This window comes from Balaenoptera acutorostrata, chromosome X (assembly GCF_949987535.1).
Source record: "Balaenoptera acutorostrata chromosome X, mBalAcu1.1, whole genome shotgun sequence".
Taxonomy (NCBI): Eukaryota; Metazoa; Chordata; class Mammalia; order Artiodactyla; family Balaenopteridae; genus Balaenoptera; species Balaenoptera acutorostrata.
In genome coordinates, this window is record NC_080085.1 from 14,818,694 (window position 1) to 14,840,883 (window position 22,190).

Consider the following 22,190-nt stretch of genomic DNA (forward strand, 5'->3'; position numbering starts at 1 on the left):
AGTCTATGGAAGGTTTCAGACAGAATTCTGCACATCCAGGGTCTCTGTGAATTAGAGGGGGGATTGGGTACTTGAAACTCACCTCCCCACCCCCTCCCTTTGCCACATTTTTACAAATGAAGAAAGGGGCCAGAAGGGGAAATGACTTGCTCAAGGTCATACATATTCCTAATCCTCCTTTTCTTTCTTTTTTTAAAACATCTTTATTGGAGTATAATTGCTTTACAATGGTGTGTTAGTTGCTGCTGTATAACAAAGTGAATCAGCTATACATACACATATATCCCCATATCCCCTCCCTCTTGCGTCTCCCTCCCACCCTCCCCATCCCACCCCTCTAGATGGTCACAAAGCACCGAGCTGATCTCCCTGTGCTATGCAGCTGCTTCCCACTAGCTATCTATTTTACATTTGGTCGTGTATATATGTGCATGCCACTCTCTCACTTCATCCCAGCTTACCCTTCCCCCTCCCCGTGTCCTCAAGTCCATTCTCTATGTCTGCATCTTTATTCCTGTCCTGCCCCTAATCCTCCTTTTCTGAGGACATAGGCCAATATGATTCTTCTTTGCCCAATATGCCTGAAGAGCTTCGGTCTCTAAACATGGATAACTTGCAGTGCTTCACAAGCGACGGTTTTGGCCAAACCATGCCAGCTCAGGAATGCAGATTTTATAAATGATAGAATACTGCAACCAGTTAGTGCAAACAAACATTTATTGTGAAATATTCATCCTACCCTTTATTAGGTATTACATCATCAAAGCACTTTGTGGCAATGAAAATAGCTTTTTTACCCCTCTGATTCACCCAATATTCCATTAAAGCTGCAAAAAATGTGCAATCTGCTTGAAAAATAGGTTGCTCTTATTTACTCATTTGTGAAAAGTCAAAAATTAAAAAAGAAAATGAAACTTGCTTACAGGGCCTCTAGAGCCAATTTGCCTTCCCGCTTCCCAGCTACTCCCCAAAATAATTAACAAAGATAATTTGTTTTAAATGCCTTTTTATAAAACCAATGCACCTTTCCCCATATTATAATCATAAAAATTTTAAAAAGCCATTATTTACTTTCTTGGAAAAAAGGTGGCCAGCCGTTGTTTTTTGATTGGGAGCATGTGTATTTCCTGGGAGTTCACTTTCTTTAACTTTATGCTCCGGTTTTTGACGGGTTTCCTAAGGGGCTCCGTGTTTCCCATGGACTCTTCTCCTGGGCTGTTGATGTCATAGCCCTGAAGCATGGAGTCTTCTCTTTTGAAGGAGAAGTTTTTGGTGGACACCCCCGAGAGGCCTTTGATCTTGCCACAGAAGATGGTAGGCACAGTGTCTTCCACGGAGACGATCACCTTGGCCGCCTGGGACTCGCTCACAATCTCAATGTTATTTTCAGCCTTGACCTCACCGCTGGGCTGGCTGGGCGGCTCGGCGGCGTCGCTGCTGCCCATGTGACTATCCATCACGGCTGAGGCCTCGTGGGGCGTGGCGGGGGCAAAGGGCACTTCCGAGCCACTGGGAAGTTTCTCCATCACAGTGCGACCTGGGCTGTCCACTGACCCGCTGCTGTCATACAGTGTCTCAGGGGGAGGCTCAGATTTCCGGTGGGCTGCCAGTGACAGGTCTAGGGCTGCATCTTCCTGGCACATCGGGGGACTGACTTCGCCAGCCTTGAGCCAGGGCACCGACTTCATGGAGAGATCCAGGGCCTCGTTCTCACTCCCCATCTTGATGACGGTGTGGCGGCCGAGCTGGAAGTACTCCCTCGGCGGGAGGAGGTCGAAGGGCTTCAGTTCCTCCTTCTGGAGAGGGGTCTGGGTGCCTTTGAAGGGGTGTAGGCCGAAGGAAGATGGTGGCTTTCGGCAGCTGGGGCTGAACTTGGATTCAGGACTCTGAGGCACCGGGATGGGGATGGGGATGGGGACCGGCACAGGCAAGGGGACGATCACAGGGTAGGGAACCAAGAGGGTGGCTGGCGGGACCAGGGGGGACAAGGGGGGGTTAAAGGGCTGGGGGGGCACAGGGGCGTATCCCGGAGGAGGCTGGCAGGGTGGAGGGCCGAGAGCGCCCTGCGAAGGAAACAAATTCTGGAGCACGGCTTCGAAGGGCAACGTGGGCTCCTGCGGCTGGCTGGGGATCCTCAGGTCCAGGAGCTGGGGCTGGGCCTCGGGGTCCTCGGCTCCCTGGAAGAGGTTGTTGTGGATGGCGCTGGAGGAGCACGGGGCCTCCTGTGGCAGGACCAGAGGGGAGTTGAGGTGCTGGAAGACGTGCTGCTCCAGCACCACCGGCAGCTGCACGGGGCCCTGTGTGGTCATGACGTAAGTGGCGTTGCCGTTAGGGTTGAGCTCCGGCGCGGAGCTGCCCTCCACCTGCATGTGAATGGGCATCACCACCGGACTCTCCCCGAGGCACAGGGGCTGCAGCACGGTGGCCGCTACCTTCAGAGCCATGCCGCTCTGGGACTCAGCCGGGGGGTTCAGAATGGACGGGGCCGGCACGGTCACCAGGGCCTTCTTTACCAGGTCGGTGGAGTTGATGTTCCAGGCCTCAGTGGTAATCAGCTGGGCCATGCCATTCTCCAGTCTGTTATTGGTCAAGGCAGGGGAGGAGTCGGTCATGTCCATGGAGAGGTTCTGGGACTGCAGATCGTCCATCACTCAGCTCTGATGCCACTCGGCCTGCAACACAGAACACACCATATGAATCTTCCTTCCGAGACTATTTATAATTGCCTTGAGAGCTCTCTCTACATCTTTTAAAAGTTTCCACATCTTAGTTAACCGGAGAGCACACCCATCTCTCTGTATATACATACATGTTACAGATATTTCCTAATATATACGAACACACCCATACGATCAGCTGTGCGTGGACAGCCCCAATTTAACAGACGATTAGACTATAAACACAGATGACGTAATGACTAAATAGCCAAGTGAGGTTAAACAGAGTATTGTGAAGCCGAATACTCACTCAGCTTATATGTTTAGCCTGCAACAAACACAAAGTTTCATTCCACATTGTTCTATCGGACAGTTAAGATATGCGGGGATTGGACTTGTTCAAATTCAAATATGCAGCAAAGACTTACTTTCCTTTAAGAAAAAAAATAGAACCCTGTCACTTTAGAATATTGTATGAAGTTGGAAGGGGGCCATCCCAGTTATGGAAAGCATTTAAAAAACTCTTTGTAGCAGCAATAATTCTTCCAAAAGAGGCTTGATGAGAGGAACAGCAGTGTATTTATACAAGGCTCATTACAGTTGTCTCCCTCCAACCAGTGACACCCCCTTTCCTCCTGTAATAGGAAAAGCCACTCCGAGGAGCAAGGTGAAGACAGGATAACTTGCACGAATGCTCATTGGGTCCAGCATCACTTTCCCCATGCCGTCTGTCTGACCCGTGACCTGTCTCTCCTAACTTCTAGCTGTCAAGAGGAACAGATGTTGATGAATCTAGGGCTGGGGAAATGGAACCCCTGTTGGAAACAAACATCCTCAAAGGTGAGATATACTTTCTTGATGTCCGCGGCACCACTGGCCACCTCCTGAGAAGCCAAAGAAGCCCAGTGCCGGTGCTTCCTGGAGGAAGCAGGGCTGCAGCTGCGATATGGCTCTCCATGGAAACGCGTCCATATTTAGCCTTGTTACCATGGAGAAGGCAGGCACCATGTCTAACTCGGGGATCTGTGCAGCCCTGGAGTCTGGTTGGGCTCAATAATAATTCAATAATCCTCAGTCTTGCTGGGCAGGCCTTGGGCAACTCCGATTCTTGACCTCACCTGTCTGAGCTGTCTAGACTTTCGTCCTGTGGTCAACTTGCCCTTCTCTCCTCACCCCGAAATTACCAACACAACCTCCAAAACAAGAGAGGCGGCCCAGCACACCATGGGATTAGAAGTGAACAAATGAGGCCTCACTACAGGAAGGCAGCTTTAAGAAATGAACAACTCTGTGACATTTCCGGACAATCACAACGTGTCAAATGCACAGAACAAGGAGTTTCTCTGAAGCAGGAGGAGGGGCGGACAAGGGGAAGGATGCTGTGCAAACAACGCTATGGAGGAGGAATGGTGAGGGATGCCCTCGGCAGGGCACACTGCGGAGCCTCTGAGGGAGGGCACCAGAGCCCAGCTCCCTAGGGGCAGGGTGCGCTCCAGAAATGATCACGAAGTGGCCCAGCATGGTGGCCAATGATGCCCTTGGGGCAGAGTAGGGAGGAAGCCTGTCCCCAGCGAGGCTGAGGGGGCTTGCCCCAGCTGAAGGGCCTGGTTTCTCCTGAGAGGAGCGCTCCCTGATTCAGCCCAGAAAATGCCATGCCTCCAATACACCATTCATTCATTCTTCCATGCATTCATTCATCCATCCAACCAATCAATTTGCTGAATGCCTACTGCCTGCCCAACGCTCTGCTGGGGGCTGGAGATGCTCCCGCTTTCATGGGGATTAGCGCCTACCGGGGGTGCACGCGTTGATCGGACAGAGACTGGGGAGCATGAGAAGGCCCCAGAGTGAAGCCAGGAGGGCATGAGCCTCGGCAGGACAGAGCTCTGCCAGCCACTCACAGACAGCCCTTCGAAGGCCCTGAGCGCCCAGGGCCTCCTCCAGAAGGGTCGCCCTGCCCCTCACAGTGGCCAGAACTCAGGGCGGGGTGGCAAAAGGCTGAAGGGAAGCTTGGGCGGGGCTGCTGAGGACAGGGACGGCAGCGGTCAGAGAAGGCACCCACGGCCGCCCATCTGAGTGGCTTCTGAGGGCCTGTGAGGCAGGTCACCAGAAGAAGTCATGTTCTGTGTTTCCCGCGGGTTTGGGATTGCCCAGCTGTGAGGCTGCTTTCTCATAACAGGCTACACGTGTCCGCCTTCCAAACGTGGCGGCCTCCCTCCCTCTCCGCCTCCCTCAACCCGCAGTCACGTCGCCGAGGGCGGGACGGCAGGCGTCTCAGCGCCTGCCCCACCTGCTCCTGGCACACACCTTCAGCTCCGGCGGCGGCTCGCGTCTCCTCCCGCAGCCTCACTCCTCTCCCTGCCTGGCCCCGGTTCTAGGACTGCGAATCCTCCAGAACCTTCCTGCTCAGAGTATGCGGAGGCCATCCTGCCAGATGAGGGTGCCTCCCACAGGGCCCTGCTCCTCCCACAGGGGGCGCTCAGTGGCTTTAAACTCTTGCCATCAGACCCCCTGCCGGGGCCTCAAGCCTCTGGGAACAGGGCCGGGGCCAGATGGGATGCGGGACAGGCCAGGATGCAGGTGGCGGTGCGCGGCATCTCAGGGGCCAAGGGCCGAACTATCACCCCTGCCTCCTCCCACATGACAGCTTTGGACCTGCCTGATGACCGAGCCAAGCAGGCCCGGGAAGCAGCCCCAGTCCCTCACCTAGGGGCCTGCTGAGACGCCGCCCGCCGGTCCCCACCGGGGACTGAGCACCCGCTCGCCATCAGGTACCACGCGGGGCCCAGGACTACAGTGCCTTCATCAAGCACCCTCCCGCCTCCCGGGGGCTCTTCCCCTCTTTCGCCCTTCTCCTCCTCCCCTCCTTCACCCTGACGGCGGGCACCCCGACTCTGCGTCGGCAGCTGGGGGACCGGAGTGGGTGTCACTGTTGTAGGAGCCGGTGCTGGAAGCCCCAGGGATGCCCTGAGGATGACAACCAGCTCGTGAGATGAGGGCTCACAGGGCAAGTCCGTGTCCCTGAGGACAAGCCAGAAGCCAGATGCTGACTGGAGAGGTCGTGTCCCAGAAGCCACTATGTAATGCTCAAGGGGGGGGGGCGGGCGGGCATTTCTTCAGAGGTGGCAGGGAGCCTTTTGTTTGGGTTTTTCAAAATATTGTTTGCAAATGGATTTAAATGAGATCGGCCATCCATTCGGCCTGCACCTGTTACCCCTGGGGGTATGGGGCGGGGCGTAAAGGGAGGGGAAGTGGGCGATCTGGATCTGCGGTTGCTGGAGACCCTCGCTCTCTTGGCCCGTGGCCAGTTGCCTACGTGCCCCCCAGATGGAGACTCTGGGGAGAAGCCTCAGGGCACAGAGCAGCTCGGAGACCTGTGGGGTCACAAAATTGCCACCTGAACCCCTTGTCTAACTATCACGAAGATCTAAGGATACCAGAGGCACATTGTCCCTAGGATCTGCCCCTCAGCTTGGAGCCCTCTCGGGCCTTGACCTTCACCCAGCCAACTCCTTCCTGCTCACCTGTCAGACTCCGGAGTCTCATCCTCTGAGATCTCCCCCAACCTCACTGAGCTCCCCCAGGACCCCAACTTACCTTGTCTAGTCCTGACCCTCCCCCTCATACTGGCATTGCCAGTATGAGAAACAACTTTCTCACTTGCTCATCTTTATATCCGTAGCTGGTGAATCCTTTCAGAAAGGAGGGCATGAATGAGTATCTAGGCCTTTCGCAACCTGGCGTTCTCATAACCAGCGTCTTGTCACACTTATAGAATGATGGCATATCAAGACTGGCAGGGACATTAAAGCTGACATCTCTGTCCTCTTCCCGATCTTTTTTACAGATGAAACCATGACCCAGGAAGGCTGAATAAAACCCGCCGGAGGCCAGTTATCACAGAGGTCACCATGCTCTTGTTGTGGAGAGAGCAGAGGGTCAGGCCCACGGGTGCCACGGAGGGGAACGTGGCAGGCACCCACCTTCACCAGCCAGGGGGGACTCCAATGACGAGACAGTAGATGCGAAAGCACTTTGTGGACAGGGGAGAGTTTGACGGGGTGACCTGTGAATGGATTCATCCTCGGGTCCCGTGTTTCTCTGACACACACAGACAAAGAAGACCAAAGCAAAGCGGCACGTGTGCCGTTTTTCTGATAAGGAGTTACATTCGTGAAGAAGCCAACCTGGGGCCCAACTCCCAGGCAGTCGGTCAGTGACCCGCCCCATATCTGTACCCCACTGGGTGCCCTGCAAGCCGGGCCTGCCTCTCAGGCCTCCTGCCTCCAGAGCGTTGCACAAAGGACTCAATTTACCTTACAGGCTTCCATACAGATTGACATTGTTTTGACGAGGATTCATTTATAGCTTAATGTCAAAAGTGAAAACAGTTGACCACTCAGATAATTTAGACTATTCTCTAGGTCGTAGAGTCCATCTATTTCCCTGTTGTGGGCATTTAACACCTAATCTCTCTCTCCCTCTCTCTACACACACACACACACACACACACACACACACACACACACACACTCACCCTAATACCCTCAGCTACACCCTAAATGATCCCATGGGGACCCCCTGAGGAGCCCACACCAACTCCAACTGAAGGAAGTTCAGAATGGGACTGCGAACCCCGCTCTAACCCAGGACAGGGCCCCCGAGACCGCCTCATGCACAGCTTGATTTCTGAGCTGGGAACTTGGACAAAAGCCCTGGGGGCATGCCAGGAGCCCTATATCACCTTTTAGAGAGGGGCTTGATTTTGTACTGTGAATTGAGAGCATTTTCACCACAGAAACAACTATCAAGACGACCACAAGGCCCCTGGTCTGCAGCGCCAAGCGCCCCTGAGGAAATGCTTGAGGACTCGGTTCCTAGGTCTGGTGGGCAGGGTCACCTCGTGGTGACACAAGCCAGGGGCCACTGGCTGCTTGGGAGCCCTGTGAGGACCCTGGGACCACTGGAGTGAGGTCACAGGGAAGTGAGCTCAGCCTCAGGGGAAGCAGTCTTAGTGATCTGGGCAGATTCCACCTCCAGGACCTGGATGCTCTAGGGCGGGCCATTCTGGAGTCCCCTGGTTCCGATCCTGGGGACACCCCCTTCAGCCCGAACAGCCTGCAGACGTGACCTGCCCTCCTCTTCCCCTGAAGTCAGCCTCACCTAGATATTTTATCAAGATAAATTTCTTCCTCTAAGACATTCATTTTCAGTACTTCCCTGGTGGCACGCTGGTTAAGAATCCGTCTGCCAACGCAGGAGACACGCGTTCGAGCCCTGGTCCGGGAAGACTCCACATGCCGCGGGGCAACTAAGCCCGTGCACCACAACTACTGAGCCTGTGAGCCATAACTACTGAGCCCGTGAGCCATAATTACTGAGCCCTCGTGCCTAGACTCCGTGCTCCACAACTACTGAGCCTGCGCTCTAGAGCCCACGAGCCACAACTCCTGAGCCCGTGAGCCATAATTACTGAAGCCCACGTGCCTAGAGCCGGAGCTCTGCAACAAGAGAAGCCACTGCAATGAGAAGCCCGCGCACTGCAACAAAGAGCAGACCCCGCTCGCCGCAACTGGAGAAAGCCCACGCGCAGCAGCCAAAAATAAATAAATAAAAATAAATAAATTTATTTTGAAAAAAAGACATCCATTTTCTAAAAATATATCCTGATACTATGTGTTTTCCAACTGTAAAATATCAACAGCTTTGGTTTTTATGGAGCCTGTAGGCAGCCATCATTTTTTCAGGTCAGAATTGGATCGTCCATGTCCTTGGAGCGGCAGCAGCATTACCTGAGAGCCTGCTAAAAATGCAGAGTCTCGAGCCCCACCCCAGACCACCTGGGTCAGCACCTGCATCTCGACAAGCTCCCGGGATGATCTGTGTGCACGTTCACATCTGACAAGTGCTGGCTTACCTCTGGTTCTCAACTTGGCTACACATTAGAATCACCCGGGAGCTTTAAAAAATCCTGATGCCTGGGTCCCACTACCAAGACTCTGACTTAATTGGTCCGGGGTACAGCCGGGGCACTGGGGTTTTGAAAAATTCCCTAGGTGACTCTACTGTGCAGTCAGAATGGCCTTAATCCAAAGGCCAGAGAACAAGGCACCTGGTCAGCCAACCTTCTTCTTAGTGGTTGATCTTGCTTCTTACTTCACAGAAAAGATTAAGGCCATCAAGTCCGGAATTCCCTCAACTTCCACCCTGGCCGTCACAGAGTCTTCCCATGTGCCCCCGCCCCCGGGAAAAAGTGAGGTGTCACTCCTTCTTGCAAGGCTGACTTCCCAGAGACCTCTGTAAGCATCCTCCCCCTCCCAACTGCACCCTATTCTAAATCTATTTCTTGCTTTCGATCCAGCACTTAAAACTACACCCTCGGACTTCCCTGGTGGCGCAGTGGTTGAGAATATGCCTGCCAATGCAGGAGACACGGGTTCGAGCCCTGGTCTGGGAAGATCCCACATGCCGCGGAGCAACTAGTCCCGTGAGCCACAGCTGCTGAGCCTGCGCGTCTGGAGCCTGTGCTCCGCAACAAGAGAGGCCGCGATAGTGAGAGGCCTGTGCACCGCGATGAAGAGTGGCCCCCGCTCGCCGCAACTAGAGGAAGCCCTCGCACAGAAACGAAGACCCAACACAGCCATAAATAAATAAATAAACAAATACTTTAAAAAAAAAGAAAACGAAGACCCAACACAGCCAAAAATAAATAAATAAATTAATTAATTAAAAAAAATTCTAAAAAAAAAAAACTACACCCTCAATGATCAACCTAATTCTGTATAAAAATCACCAGCCACTTACTATGAGTGAAATGAGCAAAGCATAACTTTCATCCTTTAATACAACGTGGATATGGTTTCACCATTCAGGACCTGATATGCACTAAATGTCTAAGAAGTAATTCCAACTGGGTAAAAGATGGTTTTGCTCTCCCCACAGGGTGTAATAATCGTCAATTACTTGCCCCAGTGATTAAATTTTCTGAGCTTCAAACATCAGCACAGGGCGTTTCTACTGAAGCTGTGAACATAATTATCACATGAATGTATTCCCAAATTGGCTACAATACAGAGAATACACAAAATAGTCACCTGGCTTACAGCTGATTGCCTTTTACACGCAGAGGTCTACACGGCCCTCCAAAAGGACCATGACCGCCCAGGTTAGCTTTGGGAACGAGTTCCCCAACATGTTACTTCATTTATTAAAACAGTGGTGGCCATGCAGCTCGTGACTGAGTCTCACCCTCGGGAAGGTGGGCAGCGGCCGTGGGGAGTTCTGCCAGAGAGGACTGAGTGCAAATCTTAGCTCTGATGTGATGTGATATTGGTGAAAAATGGGAGCTGTGAGACAATCAGGCAGAGGAAGCAGAGAGCCTGAGCATCGTAAACCGGCCACTGACACCAGGGCACTCCCAGGCCTTCCCGGCGAGCAGGGTAAAGTCATCATAAAACTTATTTATGTCCATTTGACCATCTCATCCTTTTTATTCCCATTTTTCTATTTTATGGCATATGTAATAAATAAATACAGGCAGACATATATAACTTAACAATGTGTATGTGTTGAGGGGGTGTTCAATTCTTTCTTTTTTTTCTGATAGGAGTGCAAGCATGAAAAAGTTGGAACTCAGCAGGAGAGACAGAGCTTCCAAGGCCCAGCGAGACTTCCAAGGGTCCCCCCTGCCTGAACGAGTCCTGGGGTCACTGGCCTAGGCCACCCCTCACATTCTGCAGAGCAGGAAGCTAAGGTTCAGAGATTGAGTGAGGCTCAGAGGTTGTAGCGTGCAAGACTCTCAGACCCGCGCTCCTCCAAAAGCGCAGTCCCTCAGCCATTGCCTTGGGTTCAAATTTCACTTGAGTCAAAGGGGTCCCCTGCTACGTCTGTATCCCTTAACCAGAGTCCAACACCAAAGTATGTGGGATGGTCTGATTCAACCATCAAACTGACAAATAGAGTTTGATGGGTGAGGAGCTTGATAAAAAAGATGAAATAAACCCTCAAGTCCATGATACCTAATAGACAAGAAATTGAAATAGAAGTAAAAGATGAGATTCAAGACACACACACACACACACACACACACACACACACACACACACACGAGCTCTTTGTGACTGGGGTAAAGTCATTTTGTGTCCCTGGGACTCAGTTTCCTCTTCTGTAACCTGCGGTACTGCCCCCCTCTCATGGTGGGGTGGAAAGTTAACTCAGGCCTCCCACGAGTGAGTGGCGCCTGCCGGGAAGGAGTCAAACCCGGCCTTCTAGGAATTGCTGCGGGTCCTGAGGGATGGGGAGGTGTGGGAATTCAAGAGACTTGGACGGAAGAGGGAAAGGGCACAAAGGGGTGGGGGGAGGGCAGAATGGGGGCGGGTCTTTCTGGGCCACTCCCATGACCCCCGAGAAGACTCCATTCCCTATCCTCCCAACTCCAAAGCCCACAGCGTGGGTGAGGGGAGCAGCTCGGAGGGAGGCACCAGGAATGGTGAAGAGGGAAAGGTTAGAGAAAGGAGGCAGGCTCCTTTGGGAGTTCTGGTTCATCTTTAAACCAGGCCAGGGGAGAAGAGAAGGCCAAAAGGAGGGGAGAAGGTAAGAAGACCTCTTCGGCTTCAGTCAGAGCATGCTTTATCTCTCTTGGGACTCGACTTCCAGAGCAGGGCAGTGTCTGTGGGGTGAAGACATCACAGCGCTGTCGGGAACCCACGATGTGCCAAACGTCCCTACGACGTGGTAGGATTCCACCAGGGCACAGGAGGGATCTGGGGGTCTGGCTGTGGAGGGTGCCACGCGGTTGCCCTGGTTCCTTTCTGGCCCAGGAGGAGACTGTCAGATGTCTTTGCATTTCCGATCTCATTTTACACTCCCAAGTACCTCCAGCCTGCCCACAGAGGACCTATGGCGGCCCTTGGGCTGCAGGCCTGGGTGCGGCGCCGGAATAGAGAACTAGGTTCACGTCCACTCATGTATGTATTCTTACAAAGGCTATCTGAGTACCCTTACCGCGTGCCAGGCGCGCATCTCCTAGTCCTCCGCCCCGAGGCTGCTCTCTCCGCAGGCTCACTGTCTTCTCTCTCAGCTCAATTCCCCAAGGATTAGCCAACTGATACTCTCCCAGGGCGATCTGCTTCTAACAGGGCTCCCTCAAGGTGCACAGTTCTTGCAGAGGTAAAGGAGTTAAGTCTCTAAAAGAATGCCAGTCCCTAGACAGCAATGGGAAGAGCTGTCAGTGCGAGGACCCCTCTAAGGTAGGGGAGAAATGCTTACTGTCCAGAGAGGGCTGCCTCTGAAACTAAGAGGAAAGAAGCACCCTCCTCAAGTCTTGGTGAACCCAGGGGAAGGGGAGAGACACAGATCAGAATCACCAGAGAAAATCATAAAGAACTGCTGGTGGTGGCAGGGGACACTCACCCGGATGTGGGCTGTGAGAGCCCAGGAGTGTCCACCCCTGCACTCGGCCAAGGTCCCAGAGCCTTAAGCTGGACACACAGCACCCGAACACCCTCAGGTGCTGGTGCCGGAGTGGCCATCTCGTGCAGGAGCACAGGTCATGTTCAAGATCTCTCGCCAGGGTCTATCATCTTAAAAAGCTATGGTGTTTGGAGATTTTTCTGGCAATAAAGAAACCTCTTAAATAAGGAACAAAGAGGAAAAAAAAACCTGCTCCTGGAAGAGAAAATACTTCTAATTAGATTGAGATACAAAGGTTAAATTTTTGTTCTGGGAAAAGGACTGTTTATAATCCTGTGTCATTAGCAGGACATTTTCCAGAGACTAGTGTGCCAGAAATAGACCCTCCGAGGGGTCACTGGAAGGAAGGGGTGCAGATTTGCGAGGTGCAAAGGACTGGAGTTCAGATTTTCCCTTTATCCTAATGCACACGAGCCCCTCACCAACTCTCGGCATGAAAACTGTGCCAGCCTCACCTGGGCACTGCCCCGCGCACCCCCACTCCCAAGAGTGGTCAGAAGTACAAGCTTCGAACTCAGACAGGCCTAGGTTCAAATTTCAGCTCTGCCTAACTTTGCTAGCTGTGTGACCTTGGGCAAGTTAGTTCTAAGCCTCAGTTTCCCTCTGTGCAAAATGGAGCTTAAAAAAGACCTGGGGTGGGGGAAGACCTGGAGTGGTTGTAAGGATGAAAGGAAATAATCAGTGTAAAGTACCTGGCACAGGGCCTGGCACTTAGAAAGTTCCCAATAAAACACAGCTAGGGCTTCCCTGGTAGCACAGTGGTTAAGAATCCGCCTGCCAATGCAGGGGACACTGGTTCGAGCCCTGGGCCGGGAAGATCCCACATGCCGCGGAGCAACTGAGCCCGTGTGCCACAACTACTGAGCCTGCGCTCTAGAGCCCGCGAGCCACAACTACTGAGCCCGCGTGCCACAACTACTGAAGCCCACTCGCCTAGAGCCTGTGCTCCGCCACAAGAGAAGCCACCGCAATGAGAAGCCCTCACACCGCAACGAAGAGTAGCCCCCGCTCGCCGCAACTAGAGAAAGCCTGCGTGCAGCAACGAAGACCCAACGCAGCCAAAAAAAAAAAAAGTTGGTGATAATGTTAAAAATAACATGGCTACCATCATCATCACCACTACTGTCACCATCGTCATCACCACTGTCATCGTCTTCAGCTTCATCATCATCATTCTCACTGTCATAGCCATCACATCATCACCATCATGACTGTCACCTTGTCACCAGCATCACCGTCATCATTATCAGATCCACTGCCTATATTTCCTCTCAGCGTCTTAAGTAGCATTACAAATGCTCCCAGTGGGTTTGTACATTCAGTTTCTGAGTTAAAACCCTGTTTGTTCAAAGGGTCGTTTTAAAATCAGCTGCTAGGAACTGGGAAGGCATATACCATAGAATTAATATTACATCTGATGGCGAGGTTTCCACAAAAACTCACTTAACCCCCAGCATAGCTGAAATGTTGAACATTTGCAGTGAAAATAGAAAACAACACTGTTGCCCTACAGGAAATGAAAGACAATGGGAAAACAATTCAATAAATACAAAAATCTACTTCTCATTCAGGCTGAGAGGCTGGGAGAGAAAGAAGAGGTGGCCAGAGCCTTTTGTGTCTGGAATATGGACTCATGAGCATTTGTAAAGTTCCAAAGTGATCGCTGATTGGCTGTGATGCGTAATTTCACTTCAGAACCTACAGTTTTCTTTCTCCGTGACAGAAGGGCCTAAATAGCTCTCCTCTCCTGCCTAGCTGCAACATTAGGGGCATTTTCTCAAAAACAAGGGAGGGGTGGGAGAGGAGAGGAATGGGGTAAGGACAAGAGGGAGAGAGAAAGCAGAGGAATTTTCTGAGATAACTGGGCAAGAGTTGAAGGAAAGAAGGTTGCTCAGCTGGAAGACAGAAAACCGAGAAACTGAGGAAAGCTGTGAGAAAAACGCTGTTTGAGCTTTTATTCAGCTGCGCAAAAGGGATCGCTGTTGAGCTACAACCGCTTGGCTGCTGTGCAGCGTGGCGGAGGGAGAGGCGGGAGTGGAGCTTCCCAGTAGGATGAGGGAAAACAGGGAATTGTTCACCAGCACTAGAGGTACATGAGAAAGGTGACCCAAATTCGGGGAAAGCTTCTCCCATGCTTTGAAGACCACCAAGCACATTCACTTATGACTTGAGTTGTCAGTCGTAGAAAACAACCAGATTAGTCTTCTTTCGGCGCCTGGTCTTCGCCTTTGCCTGCCTCTCGCCCCCTCCTTGGGCAGTCAGAATTGGGTTTCCTCTATCAAAAGTGGGTTTTCCAGAATGGAGCTGATAAACTCATTCTCAATGAGGTCTATGACTAACAGGTTCAAGAACTATGTTTCCTTTATTGGTATAATAAACTTAATTCAGTCAGTGATAATGTTATGGACAAAGAAATGAAATCCTAATTGAGCGATTTCAGACACCAACCGAAGGGAGAGATCTTACTTATCCTGAAATCCCTCCATAGAGACGAGAGCCTACAGCTACGACCAAGTTTGCTGGCTCCATTAAAAGGCACTTGATGTGCAAAAAGGGGATGGGACATGGCCTCAACCTTTAAGCCTTCAGAGCTTACAGAGGAAGTGAATGCGAGTCAATTCTTCATTCCTTCCTGGACTCAATCCACAAACACTTGCTGTTCACATATCAGGAACCACATGAGTATGTGGCTTCCGGGTCCAGAGGTTTTAGCAATATCTGGAACTGTCTTCACAGGGCCCTGTTACTGAACTGGCTACCTCCCCCAGCTCTGGTCCCTGTCTTACCAGGTTTCTCTGCAGAGGTTAGGGGTCTCAAAGGACTGCACCCCCATGCACACATGCTACTGCAATGTCACAGCCACGGTGGAAGCCTAACGACCACCAACTGTGGCAGACACGGTAAGGAGGGGGAGGGGAAAGCTGTTGGGTTTTGATGATCCCAATTGGCTCCTTATCTTAGTTTGGGCTTCTCCACAGACTGGCTTGACTGTAAGAAGTTTCTTTGGCAGAAGATCTAGAAAACACCAGCAGAGAAGTGAAGCACTGAGACTTGGAAAGGAAGGAAGCCAACTTATCAAGTTAGTTACCACGGCGGGCAACTGGGGCTCAGATGCACAGGTAACGCTGGGAGACAGTGGAGAACACCTGCCTGGGAGTTGGGGCATTTATTCACCAACCCCCATCCATCAGATGTCAAGGGCTGCTCCTGGACGATGTGTTAATTCCTTGGCACTTCCAGCCAGCCCAGCACGCGGGCCTAGTGCACTCCTGAGACTAAGAAAAAAAAAGCCTGAGGGAAACCCACAGGTATTTTCAGTGAGCAGCCTTCGGAGTATAGGGAAGACACTCTGTTATGGTAACAATCTCCAAGCCACAGAGGAATCTGCTAGAAGTGTGCCTTGAGATCTCATAAAGAGCCAGGCACATGACGAGGCCAGAGACAGCTCCCTTTCCAAAAGCAAAATGTTCCAGAGATGCTCAGCTTGGCCAATGTGCTCCTTTGCTAGAATATAATTTGGGCCCTCAAGAAAGTTCTTTTAATCATATTTGTGCTGGCTAGAATGCAAGATGTTCCTGGGATGAGTCATAGAGGGAGTTTCTCTTCTAGTGATCTTGTGTTCCAACTCAGGGCCCAAAAAACAATAAATAAACAAATGCCACTTCACTTCATCAGCTGCATACCGCCTAAAAATAATAATAATAGTAACCTCGACCTGAGAAGTACGCAGACAATGCAGGAAGAGGGCGGAGAGTGCTTGTCTTTTCAACAGGGAGCCTTCTTTCTGGAATTCTGTTTTGTCAGAAGCACCCCTCTGCCTGGAGACAAGCTCTCTCAAGAACAGAACAAGGCACTCTGCAGAATCTTTGGGTTGGTGAGTCTTTGGAAATTCTAGAAAGGCCCTCTATCTTAAAGCAAGTATCGTGGTTGCGGCTAATATAGCATAAACAATGCAAGGGTGCTGTATGGGGAGGAAAGGCTACAGTGTAACATCTGGCTAGTTGACGATGAAGATTATAGGTGTTATTTCCTATTTTCTTTCAGGGAAGAGTTCTGGAACGTGTGTTCACACACACACATGCATACACCCCACCGTGGGCAAGCAGGAATGAGTCCGCCTGTCGTCCCTCTAACACTCGAGGTGGTCCCCAAACCAGGATCCATGATAACTCTCCTTTGTCCTCACCTGCTCCACCGCTGAGTTCCACTCATTAAACCTTTACTCCCAGAAGTGACAATGTGAACTGGGTCTTGCCACGGGGGCAGGATTTCAGGAGAGGAGATGGTGGAATGAGCGGGGTGGGCGGTCCAGAAGCAGGAGGAAAGGCACAAGAGGAAAGGCGTAGAGCCTGGGGCCCGGGGCTGGGGAGGGCCTGAGGGAGAGACAGGGTGCTGTGAACATGAGAGGCGTGCTGTGAACATGAGAGGCGTGTCGGGCTCCTCCAAAGGGGTTTAAAAGTTGCCCTTCAGGGCTTCCCTGGTGGCGCAGTGGTTGAGAATCTGCCTGCCAATGCAGGGGACGCGGGTTTGAGCCCTGGTCTGGGAAGATCCCACATGCCGCGGAGCAACTCGGCCCGTGAGCCACAATTACTGAGCCTGCGCATCTGGAGCCTGTGCTCGGCAACAAGAGGCCGCGACAGTGAGAGGCCTGCGCACCGCGATGAAGAGTGACCCCCACTTGCCGCAACTAGAGAAAGCCCTCGCACAGAAACGAAGACCCAACACAGCCATACATACATACATACATACATAAATAAAAAGAATGTAAGCAGACAAGAATAGCATTAAAAAAAATAAATAAATAAAGTTGCCCTTCAGCAATGAACCCATGCGCCAAAGGATTGCCGACTCAACCAACACAATTTTGATGTTTCCACAGGCCCTGCTGAACGGAAGGTCATGATTCAGTCATGAGACCATTAGATAGGGAGGGAAAGAGTGAGTAGATTAATTTGCGGGACTTTGCTAGCTCCCCCCTCCCCCTCACACACGCACACACACACACACAGACACACACACTCACACTCACAAGTTGAGAATAATAAGCTATTTACTAAGCACTTGCTTATTATGTGCCAGGCGCCCTGCTAGGCGTTTCACATTCATTTTCTCATCCACTTTCTCAGCAGCCCCAGCAGATCAGTACCACCTTGGTTTGAATTGCTTTGTTCACTTTTCTTTTCCCCCCACAAACTGAGGAAGGCAGGTCTGGGGGATGGGGGGGAGGGGAAGAGAGGGCCCCACGCGGGGGGGCTGCTGAGGGTGGCGAAGGGGGAGTGTCTTCTTGCCTCTGGCCAGAGCCTAGAACTCCCTGGCCTGCTTCTGCCCCTGCAGCAGGCCTCCACCTGAGCTCCCCGCTCCACCACTGCCCCTGCACCAGCCACCCCTGGCCCCTGAAGGACAACGCTCTCTTCCTAAACCTAAACGAATCCCAGGTAAGGGTTCATTCCCACCCTTCCCAGAAAAGTATGTCATCTGTGGCCAACCGGCCAGCTGTTCGCCATACCCATCTCTTCATCTGCCTGGACTACGTTTCCCAGCCTCCCTTGCAGTTTGGTGCGGCCACGCCCCTGAGTTCTAGCAAACAGAATGTGGGTGGAAGTGATGCACAGCACTTCCAGGACTGGCTCCTACAAACCTTCCATGCACGATGCCCCAACCTCTTTCCCCTCCCCTCAGCTTGATGCACAGGGACCTCCTGGAAGCCACCTGATGGAGACAGTGGAGCCACAAGACGGAATCTGCACACCTGACTCATGGCTTGGTGGAGGGCGACCGGCCATCGGCAACATCCACTTTGGGCTTTATGTGATGAAGGAATAAACTTCTGTTGTACTTGAGCCGCAATACACATTCCACTTGTTCATAACAGCAGCTGGCATCACCTCACCGGACACCGTGCTTGCCGGGACGGCTCTGTGCACAGCGAGTGCTGGGGGCAGGCAGACTTGCAGCCTCCGAGCAACTCGAGCCCCACTGGCTGAAAGCAGAACGGCGGGAGCCGCGCAGGTGCTCAGAGCCCAGTTCTGAGCCTCCACGTGCAAACTTTCCTGCACTAAAAGCACTGACTCCCTTGGCTGTTCTTCCTCACTTGAATCGATTTATGAACATGGGTTCGGGACCATTCTTTGCTTGGTTCCTGCATAAGTCTCCACTGAAAGAGTCCATTTCCTTGGCATTCACAGAGCTGGCGGGGTCGGGAGAGGCCAGGGGGAGTGGAGCTGCCATCAGAGAGCAGAGAAGGCCAGCCTTTTAGCAGCCTTCCGCCCTGGAGACCCCCAGGGGCCCACCCGTGCGAGTGGGTAGGGGTGTGGGAGGGAGAAGCGGCGGGGCCCTGGCTCAACGCAGGCAAACATACCCAGGAAGCTGGCGGGCCTGGCATCTGGCCAGAGGAAGCTGCTAGGACCATAACACCCCCTTCCCTCTTTGTACCCTTTGATGCTTTGCTGGTTTGAAGAGCAGGGAGGCCTGGGACTTCTGCCCTTTCCCCAGCCACACGGGATTCTTTAGAGGAAAGGTCCCTGTGGATCTTCCTTTCGGGGGGTCCACCATCCATGCTTCAAGGGGCTCGGCCAGCTTTCCCTTGGTGCCCTACATCATTGATTGTCCGGGCAAAGACTGCCCTTTCAAAAGTATCCTCCCCTCCACCAATCACGGATGTTTCACTACTAGCAAGCTCTTGTGCGATGTTTGACATTACCGCCCTCTTTCTGGGTTTCTCTCCAAAATACCCATCCGTCTAAAGACTCTGGGGCATTGCCACACTGGAGCAAACTGATCAGAATACTTTCTACACGGTACGGGCACCCTCACCTACAGTGGGACGTTTCCTGCCCGCGACTTAAGTGAAGCCCTAACGCAGCCAGCCAGCCAGCGCCGTCATCAACACACTCCCCCGGGTTGTGGGGAGGTGTCAGCTCAAGTTCAGACCAGGGAGGCCCAAGCCTGGGCTGCTACCGGAGGAGTTCTAGTTAGCCCTTCATCTCTAGCAATACTCGAAGCTTGGCTAGCAGAGCACAGGGGATATTAGAAATGCTCTTTTGGTGGTAAAATGGGTGGCTTGCTAATTAGCGTGATGACTGTTAGAAATGGGTAAAATTAGTGATAGTCAAGATACACAAATTAACTAAAGTATTTGAGAGGCACTCCCCAGCCTTGTATGGGTAGGGTTGGAGAAGTCAGGAAAGCTGTAACCAGCACCCCCAGGGATGGTTCTGATGCTCGCCACCTAAGTGGTCCCATGCCTGGCAACTGGTTTTGGAGGATTTCCAGTTGCCTAGGCCAACTACAAGGTAAGAAATTGGAAATGTCATATCCCCGTTGAGTGGAGCTTTCATACCATGTGTGATCACAGAAGCTGAAAAGACAGCAGGATTGTGAGCTGGCCTGTGCCTCCTGGCTACTTAAAGCTTAGATTCTCAGCGTCTGTGTTTTAGTGTGCGCATGGGGCACGATCTGCCCCCCTGCGGTTGTCACGGTGGCATTCTGAGCTCCCCTCGTGGGAGCCCCTCCCTCCTCCACTCCGACTCCTGGCCTGCCTCTTGCTTTGTCCTGCCTTCCCCCGCTGGGGCTCTGGCCTTGAGCTTGCCCTGCGGCAGTCTGTAGACAGCCCTCAGGGCTGGAAAGACTCCGCTTCAGGGACAGGGATGACAAGCAGAGACCTCCTCACCATAAAAATGTAACACTTTGCTTCCCCTCCACAGGACCTTTTCAGTGTCTGAGCTCGCATTGACTGACATGCTTGAAAATTCTTAAAAATGTCCTTTAAAAGAAAAACCTAAAGGATCATATCACATCCATTAGAATGACTAAAATAAAAAAGACCGTAACACCAAAAGTTGGTGAGGATATGGAGCAACTGGAACGCTCCTACACTGTTGGTAAAACGGCACAGCCACTTTGGAGAACGGTCTGGCAGTTTCTAATGAGGTTAAACAACTGCCCATCCTCAGGCTGAACAATTCCACTCTGAGGTATCCTCCCAAGAGAAATGAAAACATATATTCACAAAAGACTTGTATACAGATGTTCATAGCAGTCTGGTCATAAGAGCCACAAACTGGAAACAACCCAAATGTCTGTCAACAGGTGAATGGATAAACACAATGGGCAACACCCACACGGTGGACCTCTACTTGGCAATGAAAAGCAGAGAACTCCTGCCACAAGCAATGACATCGATGTTTCGAAAACACTGTGTTGAGCAAAAGAAGCCAGATACAAAAGTGTACATGCTATAAGATTTCATTGACACAATTCAAAAGCAAGCCAAAAAATGTATAATGATAGGAATCAGAAAGTGGTTGCTCTGGGGAGTGGGGAGGGGGAAGGACTTTCCTGGGGTGATGGAAATTTTTATAGCCTTTTTCAGGCGGTGATTACACAGATGCACACAATAGTCAACACTGATGTATCTGACCACTTAAGAATCATTTGATTTTATGTTAATTGTCCCTTGATTTAAGAAACTAGACATTGAAAATACTATCAAACTGCAAAAAAGAAAAAACCACCCAAAATGGTTCTGTGTGCGTACATGGTGAGTTTTGACCAATTCTGAGCATAGTGAAGGGAGGTAAGATGGAGCAGAGGATTCTGCTAGTAAGGGGGAGTAGGTTACCCCCAGGGCACCTGCCAGGGGCCCTTTATCCCAGGTACAATCGGAGGAGGCAGAGTCGGCCTCCAAACAAATGCTCAATGAAATAAAAGAACAGAGGCCCCAAAGGAAGTTGGCCCAGGAGTGTGGGATAGCTATCAGGCTTTGAGCCAAAACCACTTTCCAGGAAATGCCAATATTTTTGTGTTTGGGAAAGGGAGGGAGTATTAAGGCAAGCAAGAGCCAAAACGTGTTGGTCTTTGCACAACAACTGCTGCCTGACTGAGGGGCCCTGTGGGAGAAGCTTCAAAGTGCTGCTACCGAGATCTCCTCCAAGGGTCTCTGTGGTGGGGCATCCAGAAAAGCCTGGGCAGGAGCGGTAAAGTTGGAAGTTCATTAAGGGCAAAGCTCTATTTTGCATGGGGGAGAGGCATCTTCTGTTTCCCTAGTGAGAGGCCACAGCAGTCTCGCCCATTCACCGTGGTGTTCAGCCCTCAAATAGCCCAGGGCGGCTTTCTGACATATTGGCACAGGCATGAGCTTGTGAATCAGGCCTGCCGCAGACCCCTGGCTCTGCCCCTTCAGAACTCTGTGGCCTTGGGAAAGTGACTCAGCCTCTCTGAGCTGCAGTTCCCCTGCCTGTGAAATGGGGAAAATAACGCCTACTGCTGGTTAAGTAGAAATTGCCTGGTGCCCAGTAATTGCTCAATGGAGAATTCTGTCTGGCCTCCAAAGGTCTTTCCTGGTCATCCATGCCAAACTCTCGACTGGAGTGGAGACCTCCTCCAGACGAATTAGCATTCATTTTAAAATCTTTGGACCGCAGGTGCACAGAACTTGCGTAGTCATCATCTTTGGTTCATAACACTGTTCCATGCATGGCTTCCCTTTTTTTGGTTTGTTTTATTTTTAATATTATAACATTTAAAATAACAAAATAAACACTCATGAAGGCATGGCCCACTCAACAACATGTGGGTCTGTTTCTGGACTTTATATTCTCTCAGTTCCTTTGTTTACCCCTGCACCAGCGTCAGAGTGTCTTATGATACTTTCTGATGGGGCTAAGTGCTAAGAAGAAAATAAATCAGGGTTAGTGACACAGGGGAATGGGGTGGGGGAGAGACTACTTCAGGGAGTAAAGCCCTGAAAGCTGAGGAAACACCATGGCACAGCAACTTTCCAGCGCTGCAAGAAGTGTGTGTGTGTGTGTGTGTGTGTGTGTGTGTGAGAGAGAGAGAGAGAGAGAGAGAGAGACAGAGAGAGACAGAGATAGAGACAGGGAGACAGAGGAGGGGAGTGAGCAAGTTCCTGAGTGACAGAAAAGAAAGGCAAGGGACTAGATCCTGCCCGGCCTTCTACTTTTCATTTCACAAAGACTACCTAGTACAACCCATTTTGCAGATGAGGAAACAAAGGTAGAGGAAAGGTGACTTGCCCCAGGCCACACATCCTGGGACAAGATT

At 51.6% G+C, this 22,190-nt stretch overlaps 1 protein-coding gene across 8 annotated transcripts in view; it reads right to left on the reverse strand.

Annotated features, from left to right (window-relative positions):
• Positions 1-699: 699 nt before the first annotated feature.
• Positions 700-22,190, reverse strand: part of RAI2 (retinoic acid induced 2) — a 411,537-nt gene continuing 390,046 nt past the window's right edge. For 7 of the 8 annotated variants that reach the window (XM_028164344.2, XM_057538165.1, XM_057538162.1 and 4 more), the window contains one exon: positions 700-2,672. In XM_028164344.2, coding sequence (XP_028020145.2) covers positions 1,068-2,648 — 1,581 coding nt within the window. In that variant the 5' untranslated portion in view covers positions 2,649-2,672 and the 3' untranslated portion in view covers positions 700-1,067. The remainder of the gene's footprint in view (positions 2,673-22,190) is intronic. The other variant, XM_057538166.1, reaches the window with a different exon arrangement.